At 36.6% G+C, this 17,352-nt stretch overlaps 1 protein-coding gene across 1 annotated transcript in view; it reads left to right on the top strand.

Annotated features, from left to right (window-relative positions):
- Nucleotides 1-14,866, top strand: part of ZFAT (zinc finger and AT-hook domain containing) — an 82,508-nt gene extending 67,642 nt beyond the window's left edge. Inside the window, exons 15-16 of the mRNA XM_030445099.1 lie at nucleotides 78-208; nucleotides 13,320-14,866. Coding sequence (XP_030300959.1) covers nucleotides 78-208; nucleotides 13,320-13,559 — 371 coding nt within the window. The 3' untranslated portion in view covers nucleotides 13,560-14,866. The remainder of the gene's footprint in view (nucleotides 1-77; nucleotides 209-13,319) is intronic.
- The last annotated feature ends 2,486 nt before the right edge of the window (nucleotides 14,867-17,352 follow it).

The raw sequence follows: 17,352 nt of genomic DNA, 5'->3' as shown, positions 1-17,352 counted from the left end.
GTCCATAGCACTTAGATTCTTATACCCCTAGAGCTGTTTTACTGTAATGATCTTCTGCTTACTGTCTTTCTGATAAGGTGAAAGACTTGATCCAACAGCTGTAAACATCCTGCAGCAAATCATTGAGTTGGGTTCGGAAACCCATGATGCCACTGCAGTTGCTTCTGTAGTTACCATGGCACCTGGCACTGTGACAGTGGTAAAGCAGGTAAGAGCTCTTTTCTTCTCAAAAAAAGGTGTAATTAATTTCTGTATATCTGTTGTAAAATGAGCATTATGCTGCAAGGGTTAAATTTGAATGTCTGTACAAGACATGTATAGAATATTTCCTAAACTGTCTTTTTGTTACTTTATGTGTGCTTATATGCTCCCCCACATGCAGGTTTATACATCTAGATACATATGTTTATAAAAACAGGTACATTTTTTCATGTATATGAAGTATGAGTGAAAAAATAATTGTATATGTGTACATGGGGTGTGTGTGTGTGTGTGTGTGTGTGTGTGTGTGTGTGTGTGTGAAAATGCAACTTTTTTCCTGGAGGTATTTTCAGGCTTTTTAAAATAACATACCTATATTGAGGATAGGCCTATTCTCACCTAAAAGAATCAGGAGATCCTTGGCACAGCATGCATCTGCATGCAGAAGAGCCTGAAAGATGATGTTTTGTGCACAGCTGTGCATGCTCTGCAACCACAATGCTGCAGGACCAGACCCAAGGAGTAACCATTGCCATTGGGCTTTGCAGTGCTGTCCTGTGGCTGAAGTTATAAAGGTTTGCAGGGTTCTAAAGTTTTGTACCCTGGGGACAAATGGGACACTGCCTTTCTAATGAGGGGTGTAACACAAGTGTTTTGCAGATCTAAGAGTATTGCAGGTGCTCCTTACAACAGTTTTGCTTATGTGAGACAAAAGTCAGTGTGGCCAGCCATATCTGAGGTAAATAAAAATTCAACTGAATTGTAGTTGGTTGAGAAGGGCTATAGTTAATTTTGTTGTTATGAGGGAAATTGTGCAAGACCAGAAGCTACAGATCAATTATTAATTTCAGTCTTTTGCAATAATTCTCTTTCCAACAAACTGGTGCATTCAAGGGACAAGTAAGTGACATAATTTCTGCTGGGCAATATAGTTCCTCATAAAATCACACAAATCTTCTGGTAAAAGTAACTTTAATGTATGTATTTTTTTTTGAAGTTTGCTACCGCAGTTTTTTGCAATATTTTTTTGCAATGTACAGTATTACCAAAGCACTTTAGAAATTGAGAATGATAAGACATACAAAATGGACAAGAAAAGGAAATAATTTTCAATTTGAGATGGCTATATAGTGCAGACTAAAGGTGTTTGCTAACTGTGTTGCTGACATTTTATGTTTCTCCCTGTAGTGTTCTTCAAGCTCCACTTGTTCTTCCTGTATTATCATAACTCTCTGCTTATCCCTTTTCCCATTCTATTCATTGATTCACTGGGGTCTCTGCACTCAATAGATGAGGGAAGAAAAATACATTAAAATCAGAGTCATAGACATCTACCTGATGAGTCTCAAATTCCTGAAGAGTTTGACTCTTTTAATTTGAATGAACCTAAACTGATTAATCTGAGAGCTATAACTGACTTCTAGTTCAGTATTTTCTGTAGTGTTGTGGATGTTGAATTCATGACAGTGCCATAGAAGTGGCAAGTCTGTAGTCTCAATGCAGCATTTGGATAATTCCTAATTCCATCCAAAGGTCAGGGAGATCAGGCATTCTGAGATTTTCCTTTCCAATACTTAACAGGTGTCTTGATTAGAAACCATGTTAAGAGTTTTGGTATTTTTTTAAAGAACAGAGGATTCTAATTTGGAATCTAAATTCATCCATTAAGGAGAAGAGAAGTTTTTGCCCTCATTTGGTACAAATTTCAAAGCAACTTTAACAGTAGTTCCACTTCCAATGTGCACACTTTGCTAAACATGCAATTTATGGAAGTGTTGAATTCAGTATTAACCACTGATATTTGTCTATGCTGTCTGTCAATATTACTAAAACATCTTCTTCCCTTAAAAATAGATATTTTGAGGGCCTTCTAAAAGCCTAAGAGAAAAATTATGGTTGAAGTAGCAGCTACCAAGGTGAAACTATGTTTTGGTATTTGAATGCTAAAAAATGCATAGTGTTAAAAATTCAGTGATTCTTCTTCCTTCAGGTTCTTAACCTGATCAATGCCTGATTCATCTTAAAACCTATCATCTTCCTTGTTAGACCATCTTACCTTTTTGTAAGTAAATGCTTCTATCCTAAATTAATAATTTCCCTCAGTTTTTAATCCATGTTTCTGGCCTTCAAGTTTACAAACTGCTAAGTGCTGATCACTTGATTTTCCCTTGCCTTGAAGACGTCAGTGACTGTCACAGTTCTGATGTCAAACTGTTACAAGCTCCACTAATATATCAAGGGTAGAATTTTCACAGCACGGAATCTCTTTGCTGCTTTCCTTTTTTTTGTTTTCTTCTGCCTCCTTTAGAGCCCTCTTAATATAAAATGCTGCTTTCCCCCTAACTTTACATTTCACAGAAGCAAAATTGGTGAAGAATTTCAATACATCTCAAGCTGATTGATCTTGCCCTGCCTCTGTTTGCACTGGATGTTACTCATGCCTTACTTTGGTGCTCAAAGCACTGTTCCTTTATTAACATGTTTCTTGCATGTGCTGGAATACCTTTTATTTCTCTGTTAGCCTCAGTGACTTGTGACACTTTGTGTGTGCAGAGATGGGGTGTCCCAGGGCAGAATCAAGTGGCAGTTCCCTGCTGACACCTGACTGACTGCTTAGTTACCTTTGGTGGGCTTTAGGGGAGGAGACCAAGGATCAAGGGAGGTCTGTAGATGGTGATGATTATTCTTTCTCTTTAAAATTTTTCTCCTTTCATCTTTCTCTTTAATTTCATTCTCTTTTATAAATAAATTCTTTATTTAATAAAAGTCTGTTTAATCTGTTATACATCATTAGTGTCCAGTTCTTGTCTTCCCACCAGAAGATTGCTTCAGGATTATAGACACACCCATTTTTAATTTGAGGGAAAGAAGTCTTTAAATGGCATTAACATGACTGTAATCCTCTCCAGAGTTGTCAGCTTAGCTTTTTTCTTGAATAGTGATTTACTTTCTGTTTGATCTCACTTGTATGTACCTATAGCTTTGTCCGTTTTTAATTATTCTGAGTTCCTAATTGTTAACCTTGAACTGCTCTAAAGACATATTCATTTTTCATGTCCCTGCTGGAAAATGTATTCCCCAATTTCTTCTGTGACCTTCAGCTTCTCTTGTGGATTGAGAGACAAAAAATTTATCCAGCAATGTATCAGCATCATCTGTCACTGAATTTTCACTCTTGTTCCTTAATGGCCTCACTGAGTCCTTGCTTGGCAGCTTGGTTCCATTTTTTTCCTTAACATTTATTGTAATTTTTCTGATATTTATGCTGTTATGTTGATTTCTTTCTTTTTCTCTAAGGACATACATTATCCATTTTTTTTCATCAGTTATTACCTTCATCTCTCATTTTTAGCTAGTCCTCCTGTATTTGCACAAAGTAATTTCAATCCTAAATTATTGGAATGTTTTAAAGGTATTTTTCCTCTAAACATTACACTATATTGTGGCTGTCTTTGTGTCCCATTTCCTTGCTGGAGTTTTCTCTCACAGCTGTCTCCTTCCTTACTTTTCACCCATAAAATTGCCATTTACACTTGATCCTTACAACTCCAGATGTATCTGTCAGTAATGTAGCCAGCTTCACTCTTACCACTTCCTCTCTCCTGTGTGCTCAGGTACCTTCAGTGTGTGGGATCTGTAGTGTTTCAGGTTAATGCAAAGCTTTGGTCTAAAGAAACCACCTTTGTCTCTATCATGTAGTCCTTTTCAGCATACTGCAAGATATCCAGTTAGATAGCTCTGACAAATTGCAAGGCAGAAAAGATACCACTTCTGTGGTGTTCTGTTAAATTGTTCCTCTGTGGTGCATGTGCTCTTACTGCTTTTATACTAAATAATGAGTAAACGTTGTAATGGAAGTGAAATCAATATCATATTGTTTGTTCAAAGCCCCCAGCTCCTGAGTTGAGTGTTGAGAAGAAAAAAAAAAAACAGTTCTGACTTTGGAGACTATTTTTTGTTTACAAGAATGATTTTGTAAAAGAAAGCACTTTGAAAACATAGCAGTAACAAATCTCAGCCCGAATTAGGATTCAGCTGACTACTTTAAACACCCCCCAAAAAAGCAAAGTCAGCCCTATTTAGCTTGAATTATGACTGGGAAATAGGAATAACTGTTGACTGGTCGTGTCATGTGTATGAGGCCTTTCAAAGGTTGTGTCTAGAACCTGAAATAACTTACCCTTACTTAGGACTCACTATACTAACCTATTATCAAGATTAAACTTTTTCTGTCATCTAATTTTGGAGAAATCTTGTTGTCCAACAGCTATGAAAACATACAGCTGCCCAAGAATGTAATATACATCAGAAGACCCAGAAAAAAGCAAGTTAATAGTGTGAAGTTTTACCAGTGTGATCTGAGATTGGCAAAATCCACACTGAAGCTTTGACCACAGCTTGAAAGAAGTGAATCATTCTCTGTGTGAGTCCTTTTCAGATTCCAGTGAGTCTGGATCTCTTTCTGAGACAGAGCTTATGAAGATATTTCCTTATGGCATGGTATTTGAGTTGTCCTGCTCATCTCAAAGACCAAAAAAAGGCAGCAAGGTGGGGAAAGGGTGAAAGCACAGTGGTAAATTTGAAAAATAACTTAGGAAAGAGGCTAATAAATGCTTAGGAGATACAAGAAATGTCGCTCATAATGGATGGTGAACACAGAAAAATTTGGGGAGAAAGCAGTGTTGTGGGAACAGAGCGCATAGCATGGTGGAGGGACTGGAAATGTGAAACAAGTCACTTTATGTTCAACAGGTTTGACTCTGTGTCCTATTACTCTGAAAGAAAAAGTAGAAACTATATATGGTTCTCTTTCTGAATTTGAATTTTTCTTTTTACCTCAAATTACTGAACTAGAGCAGCGTATTTTTTATTCCGAGTCTCAACCAGAGTTATACATCGGTATACTTTAATGACCAGTTAAATTTGATTGTATGTTATCTGTTTTTCAGACCTTTTTCATTTAGATACTGTATGCAAAAAGGTACTGCCAATTTGCCATCTTTAGGCCTGTAATGTTTTACCTGTTATACTGGCAAAGAGATTATTGTCCTGATGGGAGAAAGTCATTTAGCAGATGATTGTGTGAAGCTTTACATCTTGTCTTCAATACTATTTTTCCTGCAAGAAGACACTGGGATCCCTCTTCATTAGGAGCACATCCTTGCTATCTCATATACAGAGAACTACCAGAGAGCAGGGCAGTATTCTTTGTTCTCTCAAACAAAGCAAAACAACTTCCCAAAAAAACAACTAACCTGTGCCCATGGTCTTGTTTGCCATGTCAACTCCACATTTGTTTCCTTGATTTCAAGTTTTTCTGAACAAGGTGTCTGATGAGTACTGCAAACAGACATATTGATGCCGCTTTACTTGGAGCACATTAGCATGTAAAGGCTTTATTTAAAAATCCATGGCTTAATCTCCTGAGTAATAAACAGACATTTGAACTTGTTGATCTTTGTTTCAGGGGTGACATTTTGCAAAATTACATTACCACCTTGAGTAATCTTACTCTGACTCTATAAAGTTTTCTTGTGGCTCTGCAGCTATCACATCAAGCTCACTCTGAAGATGGCTGAGAAGATAATAATTAGTCATTAGCTAATCATCAATCACAAAGATGGTTATATCAGTCTTTCTGCACAAATGTTCATCAGTGGTCCACTCTCTTTTAACCTAATGGAGTATAAGTCCTTCCCATTATTCACCCCAGAAAGCTGATGACTTCTTCAGGTAGGATTCTTGGGTCCAGCATGCAGGTGATTAGCTAAATGCTGCTGACTTGTTCTGCATGATGACTTTGGTAATAGTCTTTAATGTCAACCACTTATCTAAAATGGTTGTCCAAGCCATCATTATTTTATGCTACAGTTAACAGTCTTCTTTTACTGACATTCACAGATTATATTTTGCTCCTTTTATAATCTTTTAGAAAAATTCAAACATTACTCTTCTTTGTCCCTCTTGACATCACCCTTTCTTATTTTGTTCACTTGATGTTCCTTTGTTGCCACATCAAACAAAACCTTGTTTTCATTTCCAGGGCTTTTTACTCCTTTCTGACTTAGTGTTCCATTTCTCATTAGCTATCTTTGCCCATAACATGAAGATTTAATTGCTCATTACTTTTTAAAAACAAGTTTCTTAATGCCTTCCTCCATATTGTGCTTAGTTATGTGGATTTTTAATGAAGAGCAATTTGTACCTCATTGTCTTCTCTCAGTTACTCTTCAAAAATATGATGACAGTAATTATCTGTGGTTAGGCTATATTGCTGTACTGTCACTCCTGCCTGTCATGCTGAAATAGCACTGTCTTGTTTATTTTGTTCTCCCCCACCTCCCTTTTTCTGTGTCTGCTTAGTGTCTCTTATATTGAAACTGTGAGGCCTTAGGGCCAGGAAATACATTTTACTTGTAGCATACCTGGTACAATCCAGCTCCAAAGCACTACACGAATATTAAAAATAAAGAGCAGTAATTGAATACTGACTTATTTCTCTTTTTCTCACATTGAGAAGTCAGAAACAGATGTTCTTACCACCTCTATAGCTTGAGCATAGGGTAAACTCTTTTCCTGAAAGCCATAGTAACCTACTTCCAGCCTAGATTTTTACATAATTTGCCCTGAAGAGTAAGTTTATTTGCTTAGTTTCACTAACTAAGCAGATCTTTATCAAGCTTAAGAAAACACTGGATTTCCATGCATTTCACCCTTTACTTTAGTTCCTTTCATGATTTTGTTCTGTGATCTCCTCAGGCTCCAGTACAATCCTACCATGGTAACAGTCATTTCAAAGTGGCAATGGTAGAAAAGCACAGCCAAGATCACACATCAGTGTGAAATCCATCACAGAACAAGATTTTCTAGTGTAACACATCTTCAAAAATAAATATCTAATAATATTAGCATGACTGACCATGTCAAAGGCTACTGCACATTTTACTTCAGCAGCACACTTTATATTCAGGCTGGCTGTATTTTCTACCTCCATGATGCTAGGAACACTCTTCATCTGGGAAATTTGCCAATATATGGAGTTATACACAGGCTGATTGTCAAGATTGCAGTTCTTTTAGGATATAGAGCAATTTGATTCATCCCTTGATGGTACTTGCAAAGGAAAGTTTCAGTTGGGGCTGATGGTCCTGTTTTCTCAGACTCTGTGGAGTCCCTGTCATCTGTGTAACCTGTAGATGAAACCTCTTACCATGATTTCTGTCTTCTCTTAGAGCTTTTGAAATGATGGGAATCTTGTCATCCCTCCACCAGGAAATGTGGTTAAAACAGTGTCAGTTGAGTGAGTTTGCCAGCCAGTGTCTGTCAAGATAAATTCAACCAACCAATTGATACAACTTTTGAAAAATCCACATCACCAGTATGAAGATTAGTTTTTCTATTTCATGCAAGGAAACTCTTGCATATTCAAGTCTCTTATTATTCTGAAACTATTGTGCACCAGATTGTTTTGTAGCTCATTATAGAGGTTTGTATGATTAAATTACAGGACTTTTCTCTGTGTTTTTCCACACATTGTATCTATATATAAACTAGAACTGAGAGTTCAAGTAATTTAAATGGCACTGAACAAAATGGTTGAGACAGTCCTGTAGGCACCAATTTAAGGTTGTACATCACATCCAGGTGCTCTCTGTGATCTAAAATGCTTATATTCATTTTTCCTTTTAATTCGCTCTGTGGATGTTTTGTATGTTTTCTTACTGTGGTGTCTTACAACATAAATGGGAACATCTGTAACCTAGTGTAAGGTTTTGAAATCCTGTGAGATCTCTGTGATTAACTTTTCTTCTTCATGGTAACCTGAAAGGTAGCTTTCAGTCTCAAATCAAGGGAGAGGTTCTGTGAGCTCTGGAATATGAAAGCAACTTTAGCACTTTACTGAAAATATTTTTTCTTCTTTTTAGAGAAGAAATATATTTTCCTCAATGCTTTGAATTAGTTTCTCTCAAATTAAAAAGGACTCACTTGCTTTGAGAGGAACAGATTCCTCTTAAAGATACCCATTTTTAAATTTAATTTACATATATTTGGATGGTACTCGGATATGTAAATGAAGAACTTCTATAATTTAGAAGTGTTGAGTGCTGAGACATGAGAATGCAACTCCCACTGGCTTGCTTGAGAGACACATTAAACTAGTAAGGAATATTTATGCAGGTACTGAATTGATTTAATATTCCAGCTGTGTGTGGTTTCAGCTTCTTGCTGTCATTCTTTCATGAAAGATAAGCAGCCAGATGCTTTTCAGCTGGCTCTCAAACAGAAAAGAGGTCTTGGATGCTACTCTTCAAAAGATTTCAGATGTCAATAAAAAGAATTGAGTGTAGTGACTTAATTCATTCTGATGGCAGCTGTCCCACTGTTTCATCAATTTGAGGGATGTTAATTAACATTTTGAGATTATTCCCTGTGGAACAATCTAATAGGAACCAAGCAGAAGCATGTAAACACTGAGCTGATTTGAAATGTAAATATCCAAAATAATGTGATGATTTGTCAAACTAAAAGGATTACAGATAGCTGTCCAGAACAGATACTGGAAGCTAGAAACACCAGAAATAAGGTCATTAGTTTTCTTTACCCTTCATGGCAAGTGTAATAAAACTCCATCGATACAATCAGGTAGGGAGGTTAAATTAACTCTCTTTATTGGTCATTTTCATTTCAAAAGCACACAAAAATTGAATAAGTATTAGATTGCTGCTATTGCATTGAATGAGATTCTGGTTTCATTTAATTTTCATGTCAATTTTCCTTTTTTTATTTTCCTTTCATTATTTATGTGCAATCACAAAACTATATTTACAATTATTTATGGGTTTTGATTTACAGTCACTAAAGCAGGACTGTAGGAGATCCTTCTCAGACTGCTGTGCATTCTCGCAGCTCTTAGTAAATGTGCTGTAATTTTTCTGGCCTGAGGCATGCTGTCAGAGGATTATGTATAACACACCAACACAGAAAAAGTTAGTGTCTATGACCTAATTAAAGGTCTGCATTTTAGACAATTTGTATGTATATATTTGGCTGAGGATATCTAGCATAAAAGGCTTTAATCATAAGCTAATTCATAACAAGCTGTGAGACTTTAATTATCAGACATCTTTAACTGCAGCTTCCTATCTGATTTTGCTAGTGATTAGACTTTTATCTGCCCATTATGATCTTTGTTAGTAGATTTTATGTATGTCCTTTCATACAGGAGCTGGCACTTGAGCAAGTAGCCTCAGGGAGGAGCAGAGGACAGTTATGAAAAGGGAGTCTTGTGTATAAATTTATGGATTTTTGTGAGGCTTTTTTTATACTGTTCCTCATAGCATCCTTCTGGACAAGTTGTCTGGCTGTAAGGTGAGGGTACTCATGATGTGTTAGGTGAAGAACTGGCTGGAGGGCAGAGCTGGAAGGGCTGTAGTGAATGGGGCTATACCTGGCTGGTGACTGCTCATCAGATGTGTTCCTCAGGGTTCAGTTCCAGGGCATTCCTGCTCAGCTTTGCTGATGATACTAAACTAGGAAAGGCTGCTGACTGTCCTGAGGGACAAGATGCTTATTTAGAGGGATCTAGATAGATTGGAGCACCAGACTTTGTTTAATGGGGTGAAATTTAGCAAGTCAAAGTGCTGAATTCTGCATCTAGGATCAAATAACACAAGTATAGATTGGAAGGGGAGAGGTTGGAGAGCAGAACTGGAGAAGACATCTGTTGGGTGCTGCTCAGTAAGACCCAACAATGTGCCCTGGCATTGGGAAGGACACCTCTGAGGGGAGACCTTACTGCTCTCTACAACTGCAAGAAAGGAGTAGCAAGGTGGAGGTCAGTCTCTTCTCCCAAGTAACAAGCAATAGAACATGAGGAAATGGCCTCAAGTTGTGCCTGCAGAGGTTTAGATTGGATATTATGGAAAATTGCCAGGCACTGGAATAGGCTGTCCAGGGAAGTGCTTGAGTCAGCATTCCTGGAGATATTTAAAAGACTTGTACATGTGGTGTTTAGGAAAAGGGTTTAGTGTTGAACTTGGCAGTGTTTGGTTAATGTTTGGACTTAAAGATCTTTTCCAACCTAAACGATTCTGTGAATCTGAGAGGGCAAACCTCATTCTTGGGTGCATCAAACACAACATCACAAAGCAGTCAAAAAGGGGGTTTCTTGTTCTATTCAGTGTTGGTGTGGCCCCACGTTGAGCACTCTGTGCAGTTCTGGACTCCACAAATTAAGGTTGTTAAGGTACTTCAGTGTGTCCAGAGGAGGGCAGTGAAAGTACTGGAAGGAATATCTATGAGCTAAAGACTTTGGGCTTGTCTTGTCTATGGAAAGGAAGGCTGAAGGGTCTCCACATTGCTCTCTGCAGCTTCCTGAGGAGGCAAAGGGGAGAGTGAGGTGCTGAGCTCTTCTCCCTGGGATCCAGTGATAGGATGCATGGGAATAGTTCAAAGCTGCACCAGGGCAGATTCAGACTGGACAGAAGAAAGTGTTTCTTTACTGGGAGGATGGTCAAACAATAGAAGATGCTTCCTAGAGAGGTGGTTGGTGCCCCAAGCTTATCAGTGTGCAAGAGGCATTTGGACACTGTCCTTGGTAGAATGCTTGAGCTTCTGCTCATCACTTTAGTGGTCAGGCTGTTTGTTGGATTAGTTGAGCACTCTAGGTCCTTTTCAAGCTGAAACAGTCTCTTGTGTTCTAAGTAACAAAAATCCTATTGCTTTCAGTAGGATTTAGGTTTTTTTTAATAATTAAAAAAGTAATAAAAAAAAGAGGGTTACATGGGGAGGAACAAGAGAAGGAAGTCAACAGTGCTCTTTTCATGCTGTTGCTTTTCAAAGAGAGGCTCAAACTTCCACTAGTTAAAGGGTACTTGATTGATACCCATATTTCTGACAACATAAATTAGTTTTTCAGTGGGTGGCTGTAACTTTTATTGTGTCAAGCATCCCGTATCACCTACTTTTGTAGGATGTTGAGCTTGAACTTCAGGAGGAGCTGTTTAAAATAACTTTCAATTAAAACACTCAGAAATGCTTGGTAGAAGAAACAGAACATGGAGAGTATTTCAGCTTATTCCTGTAGTTTTATACCTAGAATCTGAATTCTGTGCAACAAAGCCAGAGTCAGCATCAGCAGGTATGATTGCGCTCTTTCATTAAGGTCAATGACAATAGCAAGATTCTCTTTGGATGTTAAATCTATCATCAGATAAAATCCAAATACATTTTGTCAATGTATCACAAGCATGCTGACTCTGGGACCTCTGAATAATTTAACACTTGAATATACTTGTTTTAGTTCAAGAAATAACTTTGTATAGCCTGATCGAGTGGAAGTACAAAGTGATATGAAGTCCTAAGAGGTTTGTGTGTTTCTGAAATCTTTGTGATCTGACAGATACCCTAAACACGGAATAAAAAAGTTAAAAGAAAAGTCAATGTATAACAATAAGTATGGTTGCTTAGGGGAAAAAAAATCAGGAAAACAAATACACATTCTTTTTGTTCTTGTTGGTCTCTAAGGACTCAAACTTATTTTTGGAAGCTTCACTGCAGTTCTTCCCTTTTGTTCCCATCTTAAACAACTGTATTTAGTTTTATTTCCTTGAACTTGATTGTTCCGATATAACTCTGTAAAAAGCAATGTTGTGTAAATGAGAATTGGAGAAGAATTGTTAAATCATCTTCTACAATAAAAAATGTCTCCTTTCTAATTTGCATTATTGAGATTCCCCATGTTTTGAAATCTACTGTGTTTGACCTATTCTTTTCAAAATTGCTTACAACTTTACCTTGGTCAAGAGCACTCTAAGAAACAAGGGTACATAAATTGGTATCTATCAGGCCTTTGTTCTCTTCTTATTACACTTCATACGGTAATTGGAAGTACCAGGGAGTTCTGCTTTCCATCATGAGACAGAGGTGAGCCAGTAATTCTGTCTTTGTTCCCTGTTGTTTGCATAAGTGGACAATTTATAGATGATATGAAAAAAAGTGCCTGTTCTAGAGAATGTGACCTCTTACAAATTCAATCAGCTACTTTCTTACAGTGTGGAATAAGCATGATTTATCTCTGGAGCTTACTTCATAAAGCATTTGCTAAGCCTAAATGAAAGAGCAATAGGCCTTAACAAAAACAACCCATTTTCTGAAAAGAGAAGGAAGAGAGGGTTTGATTCACTGCATGTTGCATTCACAGGTGCGTTGGCATTTATGATCCAGCAAATAAAACAGCTCCTTTCAGTGAGCACCTGGAGTGGTTTTGTGCTGTAAACATGAAGAAAGGCTTTTGCATATATCTTCCATGCCAAAAAATTGTTATTCTACCCTCTCCTCAAAAGTACATTATTTTACCACTAACATTTGAGAGAATGCATTACCTCCACATGACTTATTGTTTTCTGATGTGTTTTACTGGCCTGGAGTATTTTGCATATGCATTTTCTATAGATCTGCTAAAGAATTGAGATTTGTTTTCTAATTCTAGGAAGTACTGAGTTTTAATTGACAGACAGCTGTTTGGACTCCTTGAAATTATATCAAACTGTGCTGTGTGTTTTCTTTTTGGCAAGAAGCAGATGTTCAGTAAAAATTCTGTTATTTTCAATCATTTCTGTGCCTATCCTTTCAATAATTTAAAAATTGCTGCCTCATAACCCCCAGGTCTCAGGGATCTAGTTCAGTAATATTTCTATTTCACAGTTTTCTAATCAAAGTCCATTAAGGTTTAGAAAGAAATGGATGCATCAGATGTTTTTTTCATGTGGTTTTCAATGGATTCTCATCCAAGTGCTACTAGAGGAATTGTTTGACTTCAGATTTATTTAAGTAAGGGTGGTTTTGAATGAATGACTGCTGAGAGATTAAAGCTGTCTCCAATGGCCTGTGTTGCTGGAACTTTGCAGCTCTGTGCATACAACTGAGCTGCTGTGTTACTGCATTCAGTATTCTGTCTGGCTCTGCTCTTATTAATCAAAAGAGCTCACAAAAAAGTGGTTTGTAAAACTGACTTTTCCTTTCAAAACAATCTGATTTCTAATTTTCATATTTCCATTAAGCATCTCAATAACATCTCCTTATTGGAAATTTCTGTGACCTCTTTAATATCTCCTTAGGTAAAAGAAGAGGAGCAATCAGCCAATCACACTTTGATGATTCAAGAGACACTGCAGCAGGCTTCAGTGGAGCTGTCTGAACAGCATCACCTGGTAGTCTCATCAGATGAAGTGGAGGGAATTGAGACAGTGACTGTCTATACCCAGGGTGGAGAGGCTTCAGAATTCATTGTTTATGTTCAGGAAGCTATGCAGCCTGTGGAAGAACAAACTGTGGAACAGTCAGTGCAGGAGCTCTAGAGAACAGTGTTCAAAGGAGGTGGCTGCTTGATTTGCAAAAGCCAAAAATTTGGACTTTTTTTTTTCCTAGCCCAAAGCAAGCAAACTGTCAAATTTTCAGTTAGTTTCTCAAGCCATACGTTGTGATTAGATTGTGAACTAACTTGTTGGGTTGTATCAGTAACTTAGACTTACTATGTGCAAAACCTCCTCAGGCTTTTCTTTCCCCTGAAAAAATGTTCATATTTTGAGGAAAACCTCTTCTTCCCTTTCTTAGAAGATCTCTCACTTGATTTCTGTAGATCCCTACAAGTGCTGTCTGTTCAAAACAGTGACATTCCGTAACAATAAAATATCTATAGAGGTATCTAGAATATCTAGAAAAGTCCATACATCCCATTTTATACATACTTAACACGTGGTTTACTTGACTGAAGCAGAGTTGTTTTCTCTTTAAAGTAGAAGGGCTTCTTATTTCTGACTACATGCTTAGAATGTGTTTGAGTTGTGGATCTAACCCAAGAAAAGGCTTCAGAGTTTAATTAGAAACATACTGTAGGTGAGCTTAAATTTGTACTTGTGAGATGATCCTTTGAGCACGGGAGGTATTTAAAGCCATATAAGATAATTCTGGGTACCACTAGGATGACTGTTACTTAGATAATTGAATAATTTTAACTCTTTCTATCCTACTAGATAAATACTGATCCAGTACCATACGATGAAACCAAATCTGTCAAATCAATGAAATATTCTTTTTTTATTTTAAGAAAAAAAAATATTAAAGTGATATTTAAATGCTATAAAAGATGTATGTTTATATGTTTTAAGCAGATATTTGTAAATACAAATGTGTGAAAAAACTTGTATAAAAAATTGAACTAAATATTGACAAAAATCTAGATATTCTTAATTATGCATGTATATAGTTCCAGATTTTTCTTCATGAATCTTGAATTCTTTGTGATTTAGTATTTTTAAATTTGAGCTTAAAAAGTTATTAATTAATAAAAAAGTTGTCATGCTTTCCTCTAATGATCTAATTTTTTACGTGTTGGCTTCTCTTTCACAGCTAAGTGAAAATGCTGTTTTGCATTGATTCTGACAAATTATTCCTCCAGTTAGTAGTCTTTAATCAAGAAAGTATCACAGTTAACTCTAGGTGGACCTTGCTATGTAACTGAACTTAAATTTAAGAACATTCTGGGTAGAAAAGTGGAAAAAAGATTTTTACTATATTAATGTGATGTAGTGAGTTTTCTAAGCAGTTTTTTATGTACGCTGATCTCTATGAATACTATAAAAAATAAAAGTGCAAACATTTACTTGTAGCCTTTCCCTCAACTGTAGTGGTAGGGAATTTAATTATGTTAATGTGAAAGAACTGAAAATTGTTTGACTTTGGTGGCAGTTATGTTTTCTCTGGCTTAATCTTGAAAGTGCACAGAGAAGCCCCAGGGATGTTACATTTGAATGGAGATGTTTTTGATTTTTGTTGTAACTGACAGAAGCTGATCACAAATTTCAATGTTAATTTCTTCTAATCTGACTGGAATGAGCCATGAAGTGTTTGGTAACATTTGCAGCACGATGGAAACTGATGCACCAGATGTATCAACTTGCTTAGTGTGCACAAGGAACTTCAGGTTTGTAATTAATGGTTAAAATTCAGCTGTTGAATTGCAAGAATAAGGCTTTCTATTACCTAAAAGAGAAGGAGGAAGTATCAAAATTTTCTCTAAGAATTTATTGAATTTATTACTATTCACAGCCCATTTGCTGTTAAAACCACGTTTGGAAGAGGATCATGATTGCATGAGGTAACAGCTGTATTCTTAACATAAAGTTTTTTTGAATCAGTTCAACAATGTATTTTTATCTGACCATGGGGAGGGGGAACAGAAAAGTATTTTACTGTGTGTCACTTTTAAATTATTTCCAGATAGACTCAGTACTTAACATCTATGAGAGGTCTGTCTGCATTTGGAGAAAGGGTTTTGCTTTTGTTTTTTTAGGTTGAATTCCAATATATCATATATGCCTACTGTAATGGAAGGCTTGACATGTAATTAATGAGTTATATCACATTTTCCTACACTAAACCATAAACATATTTTGTGAATTTTCTTCACTTTTTTAAATATTATTTTAAAGATACTTTTCAGCTCAGGTCTTCTCTTAAGTTCCAAGGTTTTTTTCTCCCAGCTCTAGTTTAAAATGCAATGGTTGAAAGCACACAAGGTGTACATCAGGGAAGACCTTGAGCTTTGTCAGTTCTGCACACTTGTTTCTTGCCTCCATATTTAATGCATTTTCTTCTCTCTAGAGTATGCAGTGTCTGTAATTCTATGAAGAGAGAAGTGTTTCCTCTTTCATGTAAGCCACTGTACTTTACAAAGTGAATGTCCAAAGATTTGTGTTTTTTCAGAAGCATAAAGAAAACAAGGAGAACTTTGTTTATACCAGGACTCCAGCCACAATGTTTCCCGTTGTCTTTTGTCTGAATTTAGAACCACTCAAAAAGGTAAGAATTAAATCTTTTTCTTGGCAAGGTTTTCATACAGCACCTAAACAGCAGAGATTGGTTCTAGTGCAGATTCAGCTCCTTTTATCCAATGAATCTTTTCTGAAGGTTGGATGACCTTTTCACTTCAGGTTAGACAAGCAGATAAAGTTTTAAATTAGGTAGTTAATGTTTCTGAAGTTTATGCAATCTTTCCCCATGCTAGCAATGTTCATTGTCTTTTACTATTCTGTATGATCATCTGTTTTTTTTCTTATTTGACATCTGAGGAGTATTTTGGCTAACCCTAGGCAAATACTACTCTTTAAAAGCTTAGTCATGCATAAATCCATGATGGATTAACTAACCTGCATGTCTAGGAACACATCAAACATTTCTGGGGAATGTATTGATCACAGAGAGGAAATATGTCTTGGAATCATGCCAAATTTTTTTTAATAGAAAAAAGAAGCTGGAAATTGTTTTAGTTGCAGCAGTCTGGTTCAGTGGAAGGTAAGATTATGAAGCTTGAAGTTGACTTCTTCAAAAAGGTCTCAAAGAAATGTAGCTGGGAGCAGTAGTTCTGGATGGGCCTCATCCTACAGAATTAAGTAAGAAACTGTACACAAAAGGGAAAATTTAGACCTCACAGGGCAAAAGGCACAGGAGAAGGTGTGGGGAAAAGAAGTTCCAAAAATGTTTATGCCCCTTTCTAATTTATTATATCCTCAGAGGGTAATTTCTCATTCCTGAGTAGAGGACAGGATCTGCCTTTCTTTCTGATGTGGTTTGGTTGTGGTGCCTGTTGATTCTCAGAAGCATTTCTTGATACTGGTGATTTTAACCAGCTTTGATAAACTCTTTGTACTGGATCTCTGTGTCCCTTATTTGGAAACTGCATGGGATCAAAAGAATAAGGATCTGCATACTTCTACTTTGCTGTTTTACCTCAAATGTTGGGCTGTACAAAATCACAGCCAGAGACAAGAGTAATGCAGAGCTGATAATTTTAGACCAATTGTTCCTACTATAATAAATTACACTCCTTGAGCATATTTACTTTAAATGAATGCTTTGAATGCCTGTTTTAAACAAGATTTCAAAAGTGACACTGCTGCAAGTCTGAGTTTTCTAAATGTTTTAATATATTTCTTTTAAAGTCATAAAGATCTGAGTCCACTCAGCACCCTTGCACTTAATCCATATGCAATCTGGCACTTAATCCATTTTCTCACAATAAAAGAAAAAAAATGCTTTCACATTTCAAATAAATATGCTCATGACATGGACATGTGCATTACAAAGTTTAAA

This window comes from Calypte anna, chromosome 2 (assembly GCF_003957555.1).
Source record: "Calypte anna isolate BGI_N300 chromosome 2, bCalAnn1_v1.p, whole genome shotgun sequence".
Lineage (NCBI taxonomy): Eukaryota > Metazoa > Chordata > Aves > Apodiformes > Trochilidae > Calypte > Calypte anna.
Note: the sequence above shows the minus strand (reverse complement) of the source record. Positions and strands in the feature narration are given on the sequence as shown.